This window comes from Lagopus leucura, unplaced genomic scaffold (genome assembly GCF_019238085.1).
Source record: "Lagopus leucura isolate 7727_CA_CO unplaced genomic scaffold, USGS_WTPT01 Super-Scaffold_100015, whole genome shotgun sequence".
Taxonomy (NCBI): domain Eukaryota; kingdom Metazoa; phylum Chordata; class Aves; order Galliformes; family Phasianidae; genus Lagopus; species Lagopus leucura.
The window spans coordinates 14,558,171-14,580,626 of NW_024962269.1; the positions used below are offsets into that span (position 1 = coordinate 14,558,171).

At 44.3% G+C, this 22,456-nt stretch overlaps 1 protein-coding gene across 3 annotated transcripts in view; it reads right to left on the bottom strand.

The window, feature by feature from the left end:
• ADAMTS17 (ADAM metallopeptidase with thrombospondin type 1 motif 17) overlaps positions 1 to 22,181 on the bottom strand; it is a 165,291-nt gene extending 143,110 nt beyond the window's left edge. For 2 of the 3 annotated variants that reach the window (XM_042876110.1, XM_042876109.1), the window contains exons 1-3: positions 22,102 to 22,181; positions 21,183 to 21,529; positions 11,922 to 12,084 (exon numbers count right to left, since the gene is read on the bottom strand). In XM_042876110.1, the coding sequence (XP_042732044.1) occupies positions 11,922 to 12,084; positions 21,183 to 21,529; positions 22,102 to 22,171 (580 nt within the window). In that variant the 5' untranslated portion in view covers positions 22,172 to 22,181. Of the gene's footprint in view, positions 1 to 11,921; positions 12,085 to 21,182; positions 21,530 to 22,101 lie in introns of those variants that run through there. The other variant, XM_042876111.1, reaches the window with a different exon arrangement.
• Between the last annotated feature and the right edge of the window lie 275 nt (positions 22,182 to 22,456).

Consider the following 22,456-nt stretch of genomic DNA (forward strand, 5'->3'; position numbering starts at 1 on the left):
CCTCCAAAATGAGAGATTAATACATTAGTAAGTTGTCCTGTTCCAAATTGAAAGGTGAATGAACTGTTTCACAGCTCAAAGGCAGATGTGCAAAGCAGTTGAGACATTAACTGCTCATGAAAGGAGAAATCAAGTTCAGATCTGAAGTTATATCAACTCCATCTCAGTCACAAGAAATATAATCATGTTTTCAATTGTAAAATGAAAGAAAAGCAAATGAAGTCATTAAAACAAATGTATTTTACAGAAAAAATACAAATGCCAAGGCTTCACAGAAATTATATCTGCTTATTGCTCAGCCTGCAGCATGCTATGGATAAGATACTGACACTGCTGTTAGCACCAATTTCTTCCAGTGAAAAAGGGAGCAGAACATAGAAAAGGTCCCATAACACTGTAAAGGTAACAGTCAACACAAAAGTGACACAGGATAAATCATTCTGGATGATCAGACAGATACCTCATCTCATTACACATGCTGCTTGTTTCCCAAAGCAGTTAGTCCCTTTTTAGTTTTCTGCAGACTTATTTTGAGACCTTCTCTTAGTAAGCAGCACAAACAAGGGGCACTGACCTAAGCTCAGCGATCCCACAGCCTATTTACCAGCTGTCTCACATATTTCCACTTGAATTTCCCAACCTGGTAGATGCTCTAGCATCCAGATCCCCAATTTCCCAGACCTCCTGGCGTTCAAGGTGACCATCTCTACCAGTTGTAGCTGTCCCAGAGCCATGCTGAAATGGACACTGTCTTTTTATCCCATTTCCTGACTTGTCAATAGACACATTTGCATTCCAACCCTGTTCTCAGTTGTCTAGCAGTCATTCCAGCATTGCTCTGTACGTGCTTTTGTGCCCAAGGCATCAGCTGTCAACACTTGGTATATATTTTAAACTGAGACAACGACTATGAAATTTGATTTCAGTGTTTTGAAAAAGGGTTTGGAAATATTCCCCCTGGGTCAGACAAGACAGACAGGAGCCTCTCGACAAGAGGAAAAAGAATCCTGAGGTGCTCATAAATAATGGGAGCTAGAATCAAAGATTAAAATTATCAAGTTTCAAGGCTTCTTTCGACAAGGACTGCAGACAAAGCTGCCTCAGAACAGGGAATCTGCATATTTCTAAGCGCTCAAGAAAGGCAAAAAAATAAAACATAGAAAGACATGAAACAGAGATGACTTGAACTTCTGTGAAATACCCCCATGCTCTTCTGTTTTGTTCTTCATTCTGTTCCACTCTATTCGTGGGCCCATACCTCCCTCCTTCTGCAGAATTGCATCTTTTGCTGCAGGATTTTCAAGGTTATCATTTAAATAATGGGGAGGTGCAGGGTGGGTTTGGAAATCAGAGAAGCAGAAGATCATTCCAGTAAGAACAGACTCTCCAGGTCTTGCTGCTGCCAACCAGAACCTTCTTGGAAACAGCAGAATTCCTCCATCAAATTCTTGCTTTGCTAACTCGCTGCTGTTTTCAGCTGGTATAGATCTCTTCCCTCCAGAGAATCTTGCTCTTATGAGGATCTAGGCCTTCATTTAAATAAGTCTCAGTCTGACCTTAAATATGTAATGAAAAAGTGCTTTAATTGAAGAAAACAAGTTTAGAGCCCTCACAGTTGCCACTTCAAAAATTTATCTTTGAAAAGAAACCGCTTTGTCTGTAAGGAAGCCACTATGCCAGATTGCAATGTGCATTCTGTAGAGAAAAGGTCATGCCATGGTCATTCGCCATGCAACTGCCTGGTGCAGTCCCTCCTCTGAAGGCAGATGAGAGCACTGGCAAGGCTTGGCCCATTGCGCTCAGCTCCTCTTTGGAGAAAACAGCTGTATAAAACTAAAGTGTGATTTCTGGAAAGCAGCAGCAAAGGGACCTCTGGCAAATTGCTGGGGAGTCTCGGTTCACACAAAGCCTCTGGACTCCATCCCTTTGTGAGTTTTACTTGAAATTGTGGATTGGCTGCTTTCCACTGGGTGGCAGGGATTAGAACTTGTGTGTGGAAAACTACCACCCCACAGGCTCAGCTAGAAACACAGCCAGAGTGACCTAACATCAAGAATCTGGACTCTTACCCTCATTCTCTCCCTAACAGTCTCTAACCACAAGCTTACTGAGAACTTAAGCAGGCAAAGTGCAGCGGACTCAAAGGAGCCTACTAAGAGCTGAGGTAGCCATTAATGATACATTACTGAGGAGGTACAGCAAAGCAACACAAACTCAAACGCAAGTCCCCTCTTTTTATTTTCTTCTTTCAACTTTGCAAATTCTGCTTAAGGCAACTTGCCTTTCTTCATTCACAGAAAGCTACTTTCTGAGTGGTCTCTATTTGCATCTTCCTGCCTCCCACACACATCAACAATTTTCCAGCATAATCAAGCACATGGACAAAACACAAAACTACTAATTTCATGGATGAACAATCACAGACAGAACAAAGAGAGAAGGTTTACAGCAAAAAGCATTCTGTACCAGAGATATGTAAAAAGGAGATCAAAAACAGGAAAAAAACCTCATTAAACACATCTGCAACTCCTACCTGAGATAAGCGAGCTGTACAGAAGTAGCAAAAATAATAACAAAAATCTCCAGAGCCTCACTTCAGAAAGAAACCAGCACAGAGGGAAGTCTCACTCCTGCCCTTTGTGATTTATGGACTATGGGCAAAGAAACGCTCCACGAGTATACAAAATCCCAAACTAAAATAAACATCAGCCATTAAAACAAGGATTAAATGCTTGGTGGATTCTTTATTTGAACAAATTGATGTTAGAAATTTTGTAGTGCAGATGTTAAGTGTTATTATGAAAGCATGAGAGGCCATAAAACATGGGCAGCAGGCTGTCAGAGGAGTTTACATTCAGGGGAGCATGCATAACCAAACCGTGCACTATTTTAGGAGTCAGGTGTTCCCTGCTTAAGAGCTCAGACAAATTCGTGTGAAATAACAGCTGAAACGGCCAGTCTACAGCACAGCACATACATGCTGTGCGTGACTAGGCCCAAGTGACATTCTCTTCTAGCTGTCACTTTCACAGTGTATTATATAGACTATCTGACCAACAATTACACAGAGTTCAGGACAGCTGACAGAAGAGAGGTACACCAGTGGATCCTCAGCATGAAATGCATGCAGCACTGCACAAGCTCATTAGCTGGCTTTTCCTCACAGGCTCCCACCTCTCTATGACTAGTCATCTGCAGAGCAGCAAGATCATATCACCTTCAGTAGTCCAGCAGTCTTCAAAATATTCCTCAGTACAGCAAAAAACTAAATAGATGTATATATATAGCCCCTAGTCTCACGATGAGCACAACAGAGCTATTTTGAAGCCTCAATAAAAAGCTTCTTACATTCAAGTGCTTCTTACGGCAACCCAGCAGAAGTACAATTCCAAAGCAACCACCCCAAATGACCTTTTCCAATTACACACCGAAAGCTCTGTCTGGTTTCTGGCATGTCTCTGCTGTAACTGCAGAGTCCCTTCCTGCTCCTCCTACCTCCCTTCCAACAGTATTTCCCATACTCCTCTGAAAAACAATCTTCACTCCTAGCCCTTCAAGGGTATTTCTCCCTTATCTTCCTTTCTGCAATTTCAATCACCTTGCTATAGTGCTTGGATGCAGTTCGACAAATACCACAAATAAGCAAAATTTCAGAGTCCTCCTAAAAGTCATCTAGTTTGTGTTTAAAAGAAAGATCAGCATACATGTACAGCATGTTTTGGACATTGCTATTAAATCCAGATACTGGACTAATTTAAAATAAATTTTCAGAAATAACAATGACTTGATTTAATTTAAAATCAAAAAGGTAAGGTGCAAAATGGAAACCAAGAAGGAGGTGAGAAAGGAAATTGGGATTACTGGTGGCGTTTTCATCTCAGCCAAGAGTAAAAGCACAATCTAAAGAGAATACAAGCAGGTTTCTTTCTTAGTTTGAATCAAGATCACAGTGTGGGAGGCCGAAAGATGTTTATTATTTATTAAAAATATACCAAGAGAAATGTGCTAAAAGCAAAAAAAAAAAAAAGAAAAAACTATTCCTCATGTTTGGGTCTGTCAGCAGTGCTACTTCCAAATATTTTATTGAACAGCTTCCTCAAAAGACTGACAGCACAGCATCACCCCAAAAGCTGTACAGATCGGTACCCTGATTTACCCAGTTTGAGGGTCAAGCTGCTTAGATTAGAAGCAAGACAAAATGTGAACCAGACCAGAGTTCTGAGTCTTCCAGCAGAGCAAAACCTTCGCTGCAGAAGTCAGCCCAATTGAAGATTATATGCTAGCACAGCCTGAGCTAAAGGAGCAACCAGGATCTCGGGACAGCTCAGACCTGTGAAATCACCATGGAATTCAACTCAAAACTCAGAGGCACTCATCCCTCCACTGGCTCCTGTGGGCATTATATCCAAAGCTCTGTGCAGTGGTTACCTTGCAGCTGCAGTTTTCATCCATACAACAATAGAGAGGTTCTTTTCAAAACACTGATCTCCTGAAGAAAAAAAAGAAGAAACCACACTTCAGCTGCAAGGGCCTTGCTTGACACAGTTGTTTCCTTGACACCTTCCTTATGGCATTCACTTCTCAGTGGACACCAGCAAGAACTGAAGAAGGGAACTAAGAACAGACACCAGTGAAGTTGCAGCCACAGCCAGCATGGCCCAATCTACTTCCAGCCACAGGAACATGCAGCCTCCTCACCAGTGCCTGACTACATCAAAACATTCTCCTTCTGCTCTGGACTTCTACGTATCCACTAAAAACTTGGGATTCAAGGTATACAGCAGCTAACTGGTATCAGCAGGATATCTGAAGTTCAAGAAAAAGAAATGGTTGCTCATTCAAATTACAGCTAACAGTAACACAGCCTCAGCTGTCCTCTTTATTTTTAAGGCCCAATGACACAAAATGATTATACACTCCCAATTTCTTTCTGAATAGAATAGCAGACAAAAGCATGCATCAACAAGTAGAAAAAAAATCACTGCATAGTAGAATGATCACTTGCTCCCTAATCCACCTCCCAAAAACATTATTTTTCTTTACATGACCACTTCCATAGCAAATCACAAATTCATGACTATTTGTCTGACACATCAGCAAACAAGAATTTGAGAAAGAAGTCATGAACTCTGTGTTCCATCCAAAACATCAGGGAGATTTTATTACAAGGACTGTTATTGAAGCTAGCCTGTGGCTTAGACACATCAGTTAAAACTCTGCTCTGTAAAACAGTCATCAACACGTGTTAGGACACTGTCTTTCACAAAAGGTCAGTGTAGTACAGGACAGCCACTATGACCTCTACCAGCTCACTGGATCAACTTGTTAGCAGAGCTTCAGAAACTGCCACCTCCTCAACTACGTACACTCATCTCTTTTTAAAAGCACACCCCTGTAGGCTTTGCAAGCAACTGGAAGCAAGGACTTTCTTGTAAGACAGAGAAAACCTGATGTTACACAAAGCAGGCACATTGAGCATTGTTTAATGGTAAGACTGTTAAAGTGGGAATGGAAATACCTGCTCTGTCACTCCCTCTTAGCCTCTGTGGCTCGGTTCCTCCTCCTATATTTGATCTGCTCTGTTACTAGTTGTATTCTGAAGCAGAATTGATTTCCTTTGCTTGTGACAGACACAAAGGTCCCAACTTGCCTGGGGCCATGGGGGAAGATCCTGTAACACAAATATAATTAAGATCCAAATGACAAGGGCTGATATAAGTAAGAGCGAACTCAGAGTCCTCAGTTTTGACCACTTAAACTTAGCAGATCTGAAACCACTCAAAGCATAGTCTTAATCCCCTTTCAGGGCTTTAGAGATCACAAAACACTTGGCTGCAGTTATGCTGTGAAAAATAGCATCACCAGCCTCCAGGTTTATTTTGTTTTAATGAGTCTTTAGCAAACGTGCTTTGTTTGCAAAGAATGTTTTCACAACTTTCAACCCTACCAATCCTAAGGTACGGTAGCTCAACTCCAATCACTTCTGCTGAGGGTGAAAGAGTCCAGGTTTACCAAACCAGGAGCTCTGCGCTTACAGCCTGGCCCCACTATTGCACCTACACCTTGAGAGAGGTAGCACAGACCTCCTCGGACACCAGTCAACTCATTTTTGGGGATATGCAAAAGCCAGTAAAGAATGCAGTTTATCTCCAATAAATGTGTTGGATCTGCAGGTCAAACTGAAGTGAAAAACAGCGTAATAGTTATTTTTAATCCCTTACATATACATGTGTCAAACTACATAGGGAACAGATCACAGAAAGAAACCGCCAGTTCAAGGATCAACTTGTCAGAGCCAAAGCCTCACAGTACTTCAGCCAGCTCAGACTTAGTAGATCTAATCTTTAAATAAAGAAGGTGCTTAAGAGTTAGGAGGTTAGAGGTCGTAGCCCAAACAACCTTTAATTTTTAATGCTTTCAGTCTTGCATACTCAGTTTGGGACACATATTAGCTGATGATTCAGAATTACAAACTACCTCAAAGGAAGCTTAGAACTTTTGAACAAAGGCAAAACCTTCCACAAGGTGTTCCCATCTTGGTCACACAAACACATAGGTGCCCAACACAGGTTTTTTCACATGTAAGATCCCAAGAGATCTGCTGAAGGTCACAAGTCAAAAAACAGCAGGAAGCAGAGCCAACAGAGTTCCAATTCCCAACTCTTGGCTCCAAGCCTGCGCTATGATTTATGACAATATGGAAAAAACAAAGACAGCTAAAAGGTAAGCAATGCATCTTAGTCTGCCTGGAGCCACCTGTCTGCCTTCCTAGCCAAAATGACCACTAGAATAGCCATAAACATGCTGAGAGAAGGATGATGTACATCAGACACTCTAGCTCATCAGCATCTGCCAGTTTAGATATCAAGTTCCAGTGGAAACTACCATCAATTTTCATCAGGAACCAAGTGAAGGAGCAGTAAGTTCTACTTCAGCAACTGCTCTGGAAAAGGAAGAAACCCATTAACTACATACATCGGTACATCTTTTTTGCACCTTGACAGTAGACGAAGAAAAACCTGGAGCGCCTCCTGCTCCATATTATCCATGCTGTCCTTGTGCTGAGGGCTTCATCCAGAACAAATCAACAATAAAATTTCCCTTGCCATATGCGATGGAAAAGGCCACTTCTGAATGGTAGACTGATCCAAAAGGCTGCTGTTTGTCAGCCATAAGGAAACAATCACACACTTGCTGGGGAAAAGAAGAAAAAAAAGACTCCCTGCTTGGAAGACCAGGGACGTGGAGAAACCAAAGGATTTACCCACACATGACATACTCCCATAGCAACGCCCTGGAAGATCTAATTACTGATACAGGGAATACATCAATACTTGCAAACACTTAATCACGTTACATCTTCTGCATTGTTGAAATCCTTGCTTTAATTCTTCAACAGATGCTTCCTAATATGGACTAACACAGGTTGCATTACATCTCTCTATTTTTAGTGCACATGTTTTTTGGCCACAACAACTGCTGTTTCAGGCCAAGTCAAAACTGCAGAGAAAACACATCTAAAAGACAATGATTAAAGATGGGAAAATTCAACATAACAGTAACATGTGTTTAGGATTTATACCTGTTCAGGGAAACCATTCCCCGCATTCAATACCTGGCACTTAAATTATTGCCAGCTTTGATCAATTGTTAAAACACTTTGAAAAATAACTAGATAGAGAAGCAATGCATTTATTTTCTTAATTAAGATGTTGATCCTCCTGTGTTTATTTTCCTCTATTAACCTCCCTCCAGGCAGCACATTTGCATTAAACAAAAACTGGTTCATTCAACATGACAAAAGGGGGTTTAAAGCAAGCTCACATTCACAAGTAATTTATGAGGTCTACACCATAAACATGAAATAACCACCTACCCTCCAAAGACAAACTGCTCTCACTCATACTTATGGGCTGTATTTCATATCAAATCCTTTCTATGTAAAGGGACTTTAATGCATTCTTGGAGACTTCTGGAAGAGTTACAACAGAGCTTATTTTTCCCAAAGAAACAAAATTTTACAACACAGTTAGAAGAGATTCCTAGGCTTTTCGTTTTTTTTTTTTTTTTTTTTTTTTTTTTTTTTTCACTCCATCTTCAACACAGATATTTCCCCCTCAGTAAAAAAAGAAAAAGCAGCAAAAACCCCAACAACTGTGAGGAATTAAAACACAAAACACTACTTTTACTTAGACTTTGAAGGCATAGGAAATATGTAAGATATACAACCAGATCAGATGAGGTTGTCAGGGAGGTTGTGGAGTCTCCCTCCTTGGAGATCTTCAAGGATCACCAGCACACAGTCCTGTGCAACCTGCCTGAGCAGCAGGGTTGGATCAGATGGACCCAGAAGTCCCTGACAATCCAAACCACTCTGCAGTTCTGAGATGTCAGCAAGTGTTAAACCATTGTTTTTCCATGCATATTGTCACAGGCAAACAGCTTTGTTGTGTATATACATATATATGAACACAGAGAGATGGGGCAATGAAAAAAGCCCTGCCTCAGGTATTTTCTAACACCTCTCTAAGTTTTAGGGTGTTAATAAAGGAGATCATACGGTCCTCCACCAGTCCTTCCTGCTCTGCTCATTTCTTCCCAGTTAACAACTTTCTCTAAAGCACTAGGTTAAGGGGAAGGACAGTCACTGTTAGAAAACAAATTAGCCCTGCAGCTACATATTGAGCCTGGGAATAAGTTAAGCTTATGCACAAACTTCCAGGCCTAACCTGAAGGCACTGCAAAAGTTATGTATGATGCATTGAAACAGAGGCCTCTTTCTTTCTCTCTGCTTGGCTCACACATCGAAATATTCTTATTCATATGTATTAAAGCCTAGAATAAGAACTCCCTGCAACTCCACTCTCTTTCCAGAAAAATCACTTGTACAAGACCTTTGACAAAAGAGTTGTCAAGCTCATTTTTAAAATCAGAACAGCATGTGATAACATTTGTACCCCAAATTCAGCCCAGATTCTTTGGTTATCATCTCTAGAAGTGTTTCACATCAATGGTGCAAAGCTATTTCCCATGTTTCTAATGACGCCATGCTTCAGAGCTAATGAAACCCAACCTTCCCTTCCTTCCCCCTCACAGCATATGCACCTGGAAATCTTCTAATGGGTTTTCTGTTTGCCTCACAGGGGCTCATGTTCATGCCTGTGCAGAAACACGCACTGCGACTTGAACTCTTCCTCCTGCTGTATGACAGGTGATAAAAATACTACAGATACACATATCATATGACTAACACTAGCACCTGGCCTACGATGGCTGGATCCATCCTTTGCTGCTCGAGCACTTCAGAATTCAGACAAAAGAACCAACAGACTGGGGATTTTTTAACCCATTAATAGCCACTTTCAGCTTCAGATCTCAGAGATCCAGTCATGCATGACCTGAAGTGCTTTTCCACTTCTGACAACAGACAGATTAATCCTCCTATACAAATTATACCAGAAGAAGTTTAGCTCCTGCAAAACTCTCCCACAGCTCTGGAAAATTGTAGTGCTGTAGGACATGTTATGCCTCTTAAAATAAAGGAGTCGTTTCAGAGATTTTAACCTTTTATCAAACCAGACTGCTTGCATTACCTAGCCCCAAGGGACTGATCAGTTCAGCTTTCCTTTGCCATCACTTGGGTCTATGAAGAAAACACAAGGAGAATGCTCTTGGAAAGCTCACTCACAGTGCTGACACATGGCACTTCCTGATTAAGCTCATTTTGCTTTCCTCAACTACTTCCCTCCCCTCACCCCTACAAGTACTCACACAAGTTACTGTATCACCAGGCTTTTGGTTAGTTTTTCTCTTCCCCCTCAATCACTTAAGTTTAGTTATCACAGGACACCCCTCCGCCAATACATTTTGCCATTGAGTTCCACTAGCCCTGTTCAGATTTCCATTTAGATTTAGATATTCAATAACTCGTATTAAAATATAGCATGCGATACTTTGTATTTTGGTTGAACCCCAAACAACTCCACATCATGTTACACACTGATGAGTTATAAAATTTCAAGAAAAAAAAAAAAAGCACCTTTAAAGGTGATTCTTATCTGTTCTAGAAATTCAAGAAAAACAGGTAAGAAATGGACAATGCTCAAGCCGGCAGCTTCGTGGCTTTGAAAACACCAGGAAAAACTCTGGAAGCAAGCCCCAAGATCACCATCACCACACAATTTCATTACAAATAGACCTTTTGTATGTCAGAGAGGATTAACTTTTCTTTGGTTTCCGAACTCCTGTGCACAAAAGTTAATCCAAACCAGACAGGAGTCAATTAGGTCGTTAATGTGCTAAGCCTATTAACAGCCATGACTTACATTTCTTCCCCGCAACAATGAAAAACATTCAAGAGTCTGCCTTTAAGTGGCAAAGCCCATGAGCAATTTCGTTATTTTATGACACAGCTACTTGAAGCAGTGGCTGTTTGCATAAGCAAGTAGTGCTCCCCATCGCGCCGCAGCTGAGCGCTTTGTTCCCCTCTTAGCCTAACCGGCCTGCACTTCATGCAAAGAACCAGCACCCAGGGGAGCCGAGTTCTGCTTGTAGCTCTTTTGCAAAGCCCTACACAATGTGGGGCGTGTGTGTGTGTCTTTCTCTCTCTCTCTCACTTCCCCCTCACCTAAAGCCACCCTGGTCTCCCACAAGACTCAGCAAAGCACATGCTATCCCCAGCTCCAGTTAAATACAAAAGCCAAACTTTATTAAGCTCATGGTTGCCAATTCCACTCAGTTCTTTCACTTTTCTGTTACTTTTGCCAATAAAAAAAAAAGTTTCGTGTTCTTTTTACTGCCATTTTCCTGTATGTTTAACCACGAGATTGTTTTTGACCAATCTGTTGTTCCATACTCATAGATCTTACACCTGTCAGATTTTACCTGCCATCTCTGCTTCCTATTTTGTCCCTTTAATAGCCCAGTAGAAGATAACACAGATACCTTAACATGCTGCCTTTATTTAGTACACAGCCCATCCAGCAGAAGACAGAAGCTGAAATACTAATGAGGTAATGGAACAGAAGAGGAATAAAAGGAAAAGAATATAAAGAAATGACTCTGTAAAGTTCATTGAAAATACCCCTTGTACACAGCACACCTAGATGGTGGTGAAAAGTGTGACAACTGCATTTTTTCTGTTTTAACTACTAAACATGAGAACACAACAAGATTTTTAACAGTTCACACACACACACACACACACACACACTAAGTGCCCTCCGCAGCCTTAACTGGAAGAAGGTGAAAGACAGGAAGAAAGCTAAAACAACCATCAGCAAAGAAACAAAAATGAAGAAGTCTGCAAGCTGACAATGCACCCTGATGCATTCTGTTATGGACAGTGTGTTCTTCTAGACAGAAGTAGAAATGATGGCACATGAGAAGCTGAAAAGGAAAGCGTAAGAGAAACTGCTTGACTCTTTTCCCCCTCCGGATATCTTTTTGTCCTGTTAAGTGGATTCCTGGATATAATCTTCACAACAAATACTTCTGATTAAATGACATAAAACTACCCAAAATGACACTTTTGTTCTGTCCGCACCTACATCTTTGCAGTGTCACAGCTCCAGTGAAAAGCTGAGATGAAAAAGCAGCCCTCAACCAACTTCAGTTTCAAGATTTAGGTCTTTGCTAAAAACGCTGTCAATTCCTTCCAGTGCAACAACTACATCACACAGGTGAAGCAGAAGTTATAGCTCATCTCCTCACCAATCAAAGGTTACAGCATGTACCTAATTACATTTGTGATGTGGCTCCTTCTGCCTGAAGAAGCAGAGGTACTCATTCGCACACGCCATTTTTCACTACTTCCTGTGGTCACAACACTCAAGTTACAAAATAGAGACATACACTGAAGAACAACAGTTACAACTATAACTGTATATTCATGGCTGCTTTCCGAGCTACTTCAAGCTCACCTGCTACAACCTTGCAGTGCTCATCAGGAATGTGCTTCAAAGAATGGCTTGATTTTGTGGATCGTCTACGTCTGATGAAGTGTTCTTTTCCGCTAAATGAGGTCTCTGATGTATTCACTGGTTGTATTAACATGTGCTCTGATCCAATTTGAATATAGCCAACCTGTCCACAACAGAAGGAAATGAAAAAAGGATATCAGTTTGTTATCCTAACCATTTCTATCAACCCAGTCTTTCCCCAGATCGTTTCCCTACAACTGTTATTTACAGTGTGAGGAAAAGTGAATACTGATCTTGTTCAATCTACATAATACACAGTGAGGAACTTCCTCTGCTTTCCCTATTTATCTTTGATTATATAGTAATATTCAGGAACGCCATTATGCAAAGCTACTATACGTGTCCAAAAAAAACCAAAAAACCAACCACACAAGAATTGTTGTCAACACCTGTTCTTCCACTTCTCTCTCCCCTCAAGTAGAACACTACTCCAGCTGGAAGCATGAAGATGTATGTCCGTGTTCAGTTCACATGAGAACAAATAAACCCTACTAACATAAATGCTTTCATAACCACCATTCTAATTGGCAGCTAAAATTACATTGTTATCAAGTGGCATTTATTACCTCAGCAGAGAGAAGAGATTTCCCGCAAACAGCAGACTGGCTACGTGCATCATTCTTGCAGAACCACTCACATTTTTTAGTATGAGGACAAAATACCTCTTACTAATTGCAAGAGGCCACACAGAGAGTGGCCTATTGTACCTTACCAGTGATTATCTTTTCAACCCTACCTTGAATAAGTAACACAGGGAAGGCAAAGTCCCTGGCTAAGTAAGACTCCACAGGCCAGCATTACAACTCTGCCTTTCTTGCACCAAGTCAAGTCACCATACACAAGGACTGCAAGAATATCTTTGGAAGGCAGTTTCTGCCCCAGGACAGCCCTCCTCTGCTTGCAACCAGTAGTTTGTAGAGTTTGTATGCATTCCCTATTCCTTTTCCAAAACATAAGAAAAAGAGTGGAGGCAAAGATATCACCTAACAAAGCTTCCAGGTTTAATAATCAACACTGTCATAACACATTAGAGAAAGTAACTATGTGCAGTGAAGGTTTTTAAACTTGCTTCCCATTGTACTAATCCAATGTTTATTTGTATAGCAATTGAACGCCCTGAAACACAGCTCTTTGTAACACAGTCCCTTGGAAGTAATCTGTAGGTCTGATCCAACTTCTTCTGCTAGTAACCAAAGGCATCACATGTCCTGCTGGGAGGCATCAGATTGTGCCTTTGGTACACCTGGTAGGTAATGGGACTTACAAGATTGTAACCTACAGAACCCCTGCGTAACATCCATCCTAAACATACAAAGATTAGACTCCCCCCATCCCATCACCGAGTTCCATGCCAGCCAGAAAACAACCTAAATAACTGCTCTGCACATACGTGCAAATAGTACATATTTCAACATCTGACTGTACTAATATGATTTATAACACACATTACATACATACTGTAAATCGTACATTTCCACACCTTCCTGCCAAATTCAGTCCTCACGTACACCCAGGAAATCCCTTTGGCCCAGTATTTCCAGCAAGAGAAATTTCTCTCAGAGAAATGAGAGCTCTCGTCTTCTGACAACACAAACTGAACAGCATCAGTGAGAGAGGAGGATCTCTCAGATAGGGTCACTACTTTTGAAGCAGCAGCTGAAGAATCAGTGCTTCTCTCTGCCATGGTTGCCTAGGGCATACCTCTGTAAGTTGGGCAATTCTGTCCAAATTGCTTCAAAGACAACAAAACTCCAACGCCTTATTCTTCCAGTCTCCTTTACAATGTTTTCCATACTTCCTCTCCTTGTTTCAATGTTCCAGTCGGGAGGTAGCCCCAACCCCCTTATTTAATATAGGTTTTAATTATTTAGAAGAAGGGCTGTAAATCTGGTGCCATGGTACTAAAAGACACACCAGAGCTCCTGAAACGCTGCCAACCATTTTTGTTGGTGCCAAAAATATGTAAGAAGAAGTCAGTTTCATCACCACCCAACATTATCCCAACTTTCTGGCATCAAGTGTGAAAATAATTTAAACCACTGGAAAAGACTTATGTTTCACATTTGCTTTGGGATTGTGAAACCTATGGAGGGAGAAAGACATGCGTCTTCACCCTGGAATAGGTTAGGAAGCAATCTCAAGTTTAATCAGGCAAGCCAACTAGAGTTTCAGGCAGGAAAGAACTGCAGGATTGAGCCTGTAAAGTGTTCCTAGGGAGTTAGAGTTCTCCTTCAACTTGCCAGTTGCATTCTGAAGAGTTTTCAAACACGTTGGTCCAGATTTGAATCCTCTGGTCATTGCTTTGCTTTTTCCTTAAGAAATCCATCCCTCTCATTGCCTCCCTTACATCTTCCAACTACCACATACCATGCTGTGCTAATTGCAGCATGAGATATCAGACATCAGCACTGGACAACTACTCTGAGTTCTTCCTCCCTGCGTGATGTTCATGGGCTACAAAAGGCTAGATTTTGAAGATAAGGAAGTAAAACATCACCGTCAGTACTATTTTCCCTTGTCTCTGGAAATCAGTCTAATTAAATAAAGTGCTATGGATCTGTTGAGCCACATTTACCTAGGAAGATGCATATGAAAAGCTGGCAAATTCCCTCTGACTTTTCTCTCATGCTGAAAGCCCACATGCACAGGACCAGCCACTCATATTGCCTAGTGGCCCAGAAAACAAGTGGCTGTTGCCCAGCCTACCCATCCCCAAAGCACCTGTTACACAGGAGTCATCAAGATAACAGGAATTGAGACGAGTTTAGAACTTCACTGTCATCTGTATTAGTGATCTAACTTGGATTCACAGTTACCATGACAAGACCGTTCAGCTGACACTCATTCAGCTTAGCTAACAGGAAAGGATGGAATAATTTCCACCTCAAAAAGGCAGGCAATCTAACTGGCAAGTCAAAATAATAACTAAGAGACGACTACAGCCCCAATGCACACAGAGCTGAACAGAGGCTACATCTTCCAGATTATCCTTAATTTACAAATTATTTCAACATTGCTCACTACCATTGGAGAATTCCATTCTCCAAGTCACACAAATATTCTTACAAACGCTTCCTGCGTCTCACTTACCTACAGTTTTCTACACGCGTTGGTCACTCGAGCAAGAATCTCTGACCTATGCTCACATCACCCCTAGTTCAGCTGCCTTCTACACACTACCATCCTCCCTAGGGGACTTGCAGGCTAAACAACAGGAATGTCCTCATCGCATCGCTGAAGCTAGACCAGTACCAAAGGGACTGCATTTGTAATCACACTGTCCTGCTTCAGTGCTCTGCCTCTGTCCCCTGGTAGCACTGGTGGAGCTGCAATAGCTTGAGGGCTAGCTCAGGACAGGAATCCAACGTCCTCAGTGTTCTCTGCGCGTGGCTCTGGACCTTCCCACACATTAACAGGCTCCAGCAGTTACGCTGTTTTTCCAGCCCTTTCTATTTTCACAACATCTTTGAACAAGATCTGAAACGCTGAATCTTTAACAGATTTTTCTTTTTTTCTCCAAAGCATTCATTAGTTACAAACATACAAATGTGCACAAAAGAACAGTTTGAATCATCTGACGAATTCCATCCCCTCCTCAATTTCTCAGCTGTTAAACTGTTAATCTTAATTTAACCATTTCCTCAAAGTTAACAGGAAGTTAATATCTCAAATGAAGAATAAAAATCAAATTTAATAAACTTCATGTGACTTTCAGACCTGTCCTTATCAATTGCATCTCAGCTTAAAGTCAACTATTATTTACAAGTGTAACTCAAATTCAAAATGAGAGCATTTGCTCCAGGGTCATTTGAGGTTTAAACTGAGTTACGAGAGCTGACCGTACCCAAGAATATCCAACTGCACCTCCATCTCAACTCGTCCCTACACTGCATAAGCGAGGAAACTCCCCTTTTTCACTGTGGAAGAAGAAAAAAAAGAAATCTAGCTCAAAGAAACCCAGCACAGCAATTTTAAGAGGTTTAAGTTTTCAGCTTATGGACCAGATATGGATGGATGCCAAACAGCTCCTCTCCTAGACGAGGGAATTCAGCATAGCTGAAGGTTTCCTGAGGGGAAATCATATCATCTTATAATCCCAGCATGCCTGCGCTGCCCTGCTTTCCATAAGAGCAGAGGCTCTTGCAGTCACCTGAAGGGCAGCATTGCCCTGGTTGCAAAAGAAAAGCATCTGCTACCACTGAATAGGGATTGAGTTCACCAAGCCCCAGACATCTACTCTAAATCAGGCATCACCTCCTACTGCAGTGAGTGAAGAAAGGCAAACACCTCAAATGGGGCAATTCACTGGGCAAAGGTATCTAAGAAACAGGACAAACCATCAGGGAAGCACTCTTTGCAAGCATCCATCTTTCTTGTGCTCTCTCCATTTCAAAACAAGTCAGGTTTACAAGCAACAGGCTGTGGCCTCTTCTGCACCCTTCCCTGTCTTTGTTACAAGGTTCTTATTTCATTAGGAGTCCCTCAAGGTATCACTGGTTTCCTGGAGCCAGTAGTCCAACCTACTCAGTTCTCCTTGCCCTGGCTGGTCTCCCATACTGGATCCCAAACCATGCTTTTGCATCCAGTTCCACCATCAGCACTTACAGCCACCTGGAAACCACCAGGAGTTCAGAGACTTTGAAAAAGCTACACATGCAAATAGTGTTTGAGCCTGGTCCCAGACACACCTTGTGAACTGCAATGTGAACAACAGAGGAGCACAAATTCCCAGGTACTGCAGCTAACTGGTAAATGTTTCATCCATCTAACCTTGCTCAGTAGCCAAAAGGATAATCATGAAATAAGCATGTGAATATGCATGTAGCTTGGCAGTAAATAAGCTCTTCTCTTTAGTGTTGATCATATGAGACAGCACTGCAAAATGTTTAAGGTTTCCTGATTTTTAGCATATTTCTTAAGAGGTAGCTTCAATTACTATGTTCCATCCTATAACGAGAACATCGCTGAGCCATACATGAATCCTTCCAGCATGCATCATCCATTTCCACCGATCCGTTCTGCATAAAGGAGTGTCACCGAGTTCAAAGGAAACAAACTGAGGTATGACAAAGTGAGACGAATGAGCCTCAGCAGGAGGGAGTAACAACCTCAACTCAGAAGAGCAATCCACTTCAGGCAGACCGCCTCAGAGCACTCTTGAACCCAAAACAAAGATTTTAGGTCTCAGAAAAAATAGCAGTTACTTGCAAATAAATTTCCTCCTCTAAATGCATCCCAGTGATCTTCTGCTTTCACAAGGTTCCTTAACAAGAGACCTGAATTTCATCCCTCTGTCAAAACCTAACATTCATTTTGACCTGCTGAAAACTGTACCTTTTTCCAGGATTTAGGTACAAAAATATAAGAAGAGACTATGTCATTTTTAAGGCATTGACACTGCAGTCCAACAGACTGTGTAACAAAGCCTTTAGGAACCTCACATTTTGGATACAGCTTGAGGCAACAACGAGCAGTGTGCAAGTGGGGAACGAGTCTCACATAGACTACAGGACTCTGCCTCTTTCCCTTATCTTGGGTCCACAAGACACGATAAGCCATGCTGACTCAGAAGGCACTGAGCCATCACAGCACGATGAAAGGGCCTCTTACAATCATTAACTGCTCTGGTTGGAAAAGACCTTAAAGATTGTCAGGTCCAGCTGCAAACCTAACCGTACTACCCTAACTCTAACAATCCTCTGCTAAATCATGTTCCCAAGCACCACATCCGAATGGTTTCTAAACGCATTCAGGGATGGTGACTCAACCACCTCCCTGCAGAGCCTATTCCAGTACTTAACAACCCTTTCTGTAAAGAAGTTTTTCCTGATACCCAACTTAAACCAACTTGAGGCCATTTCCCCTCATCCTGTCACCAGTGAGAAGAGACCAACCCCACTCTGCTGCGATCTCCTATCAGGTATTTGAAGAGACAGCAGCAAGGTCTCCCCTCTGCTGCTGTGTTCCCTCTGCATCAATCCAAGAAGTGCCACAGAAGAATAACAATGCACTGCTCACCTTTGCTAGAGAGCATAGGCGCAGTATGCAGGGAGCAACAGACTACATGTAACTGAAGTTGCACCTGAAAGCAGTGTATGGGTATCTCCAAGAAGTCCCAAGCAAACTGGAATTTCCAGACTGAAAAGAGACATCATCTACAACAGAAGTCTCAGTCAACTATGTAGTACAACTCAAGATAACACAAATTGTGGCCTTATGTAGCTGGAGCTATCTGAAAAAGAGACAACTTCCTGCACCACGTCCTGTCTTCTAGCATTGGACAGATGAGCTGCAGAACTTTGCTTCTGGTCATGTCTCCACAGTACCAGGAATGGACAGTTCAGTCCTTCAGCACGGTAAGAAGGGAAGTGTTTGCACAACCACGCTCCTCAGCTGAGATACAGTCCTGCCATGCTAAAGGCAGTAGCGCTTTTCAGGAACACAGCACCTCGAATCTCTCTGAAGTTCCCAAGTTGCAAAAAGGCTTGGAGCACCTTCACATGTGGTACTCTTAACTACACAGACAGGGCCTTAGGTAAATCAGTCTTAAGTACATCATGGCTTGACATAGCTGCAAGAGCGTGGCCATCCTTCTCAAGGCAATTGCAAGCAATGACAGGAAACTGTAATAGTTCACATAGTGGTTAGTAGCAGCATTTGCAAGAGGAGTTTTAAAAAACAAAAACATAACCTTTAGGTGCCACGCTGGGAAACTGACAGGACTACCAGGAAGCAATTGCTCAGTCCAGTTGTAGCTCAGTTTTCACGCCACTGCATCAGGGATTTTGTTCTTATTAGATCTCTCCTTGCCTTGATCATTTCACTCTTTTTTTGTGTGTGTGTGATTCATTGTAGATGTATTCCTCAACCATGCTATAAAGTCTGAGCCAGCTGGAGACCAGGATATGGTATTTCTAACTCTGAGTGACCAGGACTCCTCAGTGAGATATCTTGAGCATTTGCTTCCAGTCCTATTAGCATTCCCACATTGGATTTTTCAGGAAATGCCCCACTGCAATGCTAGCACTGCTCATGAATGACAGGATATACAGGCTGCAAGAGTTCAGGATATTCAGGATATACAGACTGCAGTAAACAGTCTTTCTCCCAACCTGTCCCAGGCCTCATCTATACACCACCAGCAAATCTTTACTAGTGATGAGGGTAAAGACTTCTCCTTTCTCTGTAAGCAGTGCCTAAGTGAGCAACTAGAATAACTAAATAGAGCAACTAGAATAACACTGTAGCATTGGTTTGGGTATTTTAACTGTCAGATTACATGACAAACAATTGGGCTCCAAAATCACCTGACTTTAGGGCCACTCCAGATTCAAGACCTAGACAATCTGAGGCACACTTCACTCTTCTGATTCCTGGAAGCACCTTCCCACTCAATTGCATAGCTTTTACTACAGGTATGCAGATTTAGTACAGCCACCACAAAATGTAAACATAGTAGATTTAGCCTGCTTTCACAATGTTCCCTGTTTACTAATAAGCTTACAAAGCCAAAAGGTCAGTGTAGCCAGGAAAAAAAAAAAAAAAAAAAAAAAAAGCTATGTAGTGATGTAGATCAGTTTAGCAAATCCAATTCAAAAGTTAATGACGTTCATCTTAAGTTTAGGTTCAGCTTACAGACATGTTATGTTATGTTTTCTTTTATATGTAAATATGTAAAACATGTTATGTTTTCTTTTCCACATCAAAAGCTGTTAGCACATATGTGCCACACATCTGCTCTGATCACTTTTTTCATTCCTGATTATCTGAATGAAGAGCAAATGAATAGATTCCCGTAACCGGAAAAGAGCCTCAGCATGCAGAGACTTATCTCTCTCAGTGCTCCCAGGACCAGATTCATAGGCACAGGTGAGCAGAGCTTTACCAGCACAACCCCTTACGCAGGTGGTAGTACAGACTTTGGCCCCCAGGAGTGCCACAAACAAGCAGCTTTGATAGTAGCCACTTTCTGATCACAAGTTACATCAATTCACTCATTGCTTAGAATTCATTACACAGATATTGCAATGTCACAGCTCATTTTTTGAGATGCAATGAACAAAGACCAACCAATTTTGTTAGTCTTTCTCAACTTCTCTGCTGGGAGCACTGTCAATCCTTTTCACTCCTCCTGCTCCATCCCCTGATCTCAGGCAGTTAGTATGTGCCTACAGCTACATTCCTCTTTCCAAAAAGGCTCTTTCTATCTGTGTGTTTTTTAGAGCAGGTCGCACGGGAAGCGCTCGGTGACCGGGAATAACGAAACAAGCGACAGAAGCACGGAGCTGTGGCTGACTTCAAGCCTGAAGCAGAGCAATTCGCTCCGAACCCTGAGGAAGCCCTCGGTGCACAGCTCAGTTTATTGAGCCACTCTACTCACTATCTCGAAGCCACGTTTGTTTTGTTTTCTTTTTTTCCCCTTTAAACCTGAGGCACAGCGCCCTCAAACGGTTTAGAAATGAAGCCTCCAGCCCGCAGCACTCCAAGCGCTTCCCAGCGCAAAGCAGTTTAAGAAGCCATCTCCAGCAGGGACCTGTACCCACAGCTCAAGCACACACCCCAAGACTGGGAACCACCAGCCAGCCGCCATCCCGAGCATCTAAAGCTCCGCTTCCCTGAGGAACACAAAGGCCGCCCCACACGGGATCGCCTCATCTCCCCAGGACACTCACGGGGGATCCCAGACGCTGTGAGGCCGCCCGAGGCGGCAAACGCACGGCGGAGGGTTTGACCCCAGCCGCGCTGTGGGGATCCCGGAGGGAACAAGAGGGCAGGCAGGTGACAAACCGTGCCACCGAGCTGCGAAATGGAGGGTGCGTGACACCGGTCAGGACAGTCCTCAAGCCCAGCTGGGGGCCGACGGAGAGTCCTCACGGGACACCTCAGCACAGCCCGCGGCTGAGGAGAAGAGGCGCGGGGGCGGGAAAGGTCTCGCGCATCGATGCCGGGCGGCTCCCGCGCGAAGCTGACAGGAAAACCGCCGCGGGGACGACGGAGCTCCGCACGAGACGCGCAGGGCACGGGAGCGGCACGCGGGGAAGCGGCGCTGAGGCGAGGAGCCGGCGCGCAAGTTCGCGCATCCGCGGAGGTGGGAGCGAGGGGAGAGGGGTCGGTGCCGACAGGAAAATCCGCGGGGTCAGCGGAGGGGCAGGGGGAGAAGCGGGGCCGAGGTCCGTCAGAGCGGGGGCGGGGCGGCAGTACCAGCCCGGCGCAGGTGCTGAGGGAGGCGAAGGAGTCGCTGCGGTTCAGCACGCGTCCCGTGTAGAAGCAGAGCCGCTCCGCCGGGGGCCGCCGCTCCTCCCCGCGCCGATGCTCCACCACGAAGCCCCGGGCGAGGAAGCGCAGGTCGCGGCGGAGGAGCACGTAGAGCTCGGTGCCGGCGGCGGGCAGGCGAAGCAGCACGGCCTCTCCCGCCGCCTCCCGCGGCCGCAGCAGCTCCCGACGGCGCCGGGCTCCGCCGCGGTCCCCTCTCCCGGCGGGAGGCAGCAGGTGGATCCTCTCCAGCTCCACTCGCTCCGGGATCACCACTTCCAGCTCCGCTCCGCCGGCTGCAGGCGAGAAGGAGAGAGAAGAAAGGCTCAGCGCTCGCGGTCCGACGGGACGGACGGCGCTCCGCGGACCCGGACCTCCCAGCCCCGCTCTGCGGCAATCCCACGGACTGGAAGTCGTGGAGCCAGCGGGAGAAATTAATCCTCCCCCCTATACACACACACACACACACACACACACACACACACACAAATACACGAGATACAAAAACGCGCGGGGAAGAGAGGAATAAAGCAAACGCTCAAGCTACTTGTATCATTAAAAAAATACATAGCTCAGACACAAGCATCGCATTTCACCAATCCCAATAAAAATCTGCAGGGAGAAGGGGAAAAGCAGAGCAAGCCAGAGCCGCAGCCAAGGACAGTCAGCAGCTTTCCACATGAAACGTTACAGCAGCAGCGAGAGGACAGGAAAAGAAAACGTAGGAGCCTGGAGCGATCTGCGCTGCAGAGCGGGACCGCGGCCACGCAGGGGATCCGCCGCGCGCCCCGTGCCTGCGGGCGGGCGGCCGCCCGGTGAGGGGCTGTCAGCGCCTCCGGGGCGGGGATGCGAAGGAGAGAAGCGCTACCTGTGCCGGCGTCCAGTCCCCAAAGCAGCAGGCAGGGAAACACGAGAGGCAGGAGGCAGCCGTCAAACATTTTATGGCAGCGACGGGGCCCAGCGCGGAGCGGCGGCGGAGGAGGAGGCGGCGGCGGCCCGGAGTGAGCCCTGCCCGCCCTCGGAAAAAGTAATCAGCGCCGCCGACAGCCCCAGCGTGGTGGGCGCCCGGACACGCCCCCTCCGCGGCCCCGCGCGCTCATTGGCTCGCGCCCCCCTCGGCGCCCCGCCCGCCGCCCGCCCATTGGCCGCGCGCTGAAGGCGCTGGGCGGTGCGGGGAGGGGTGCACGTGGGTGAGGGCGGCCGGCTGGGGGCGCCCTCTTCTG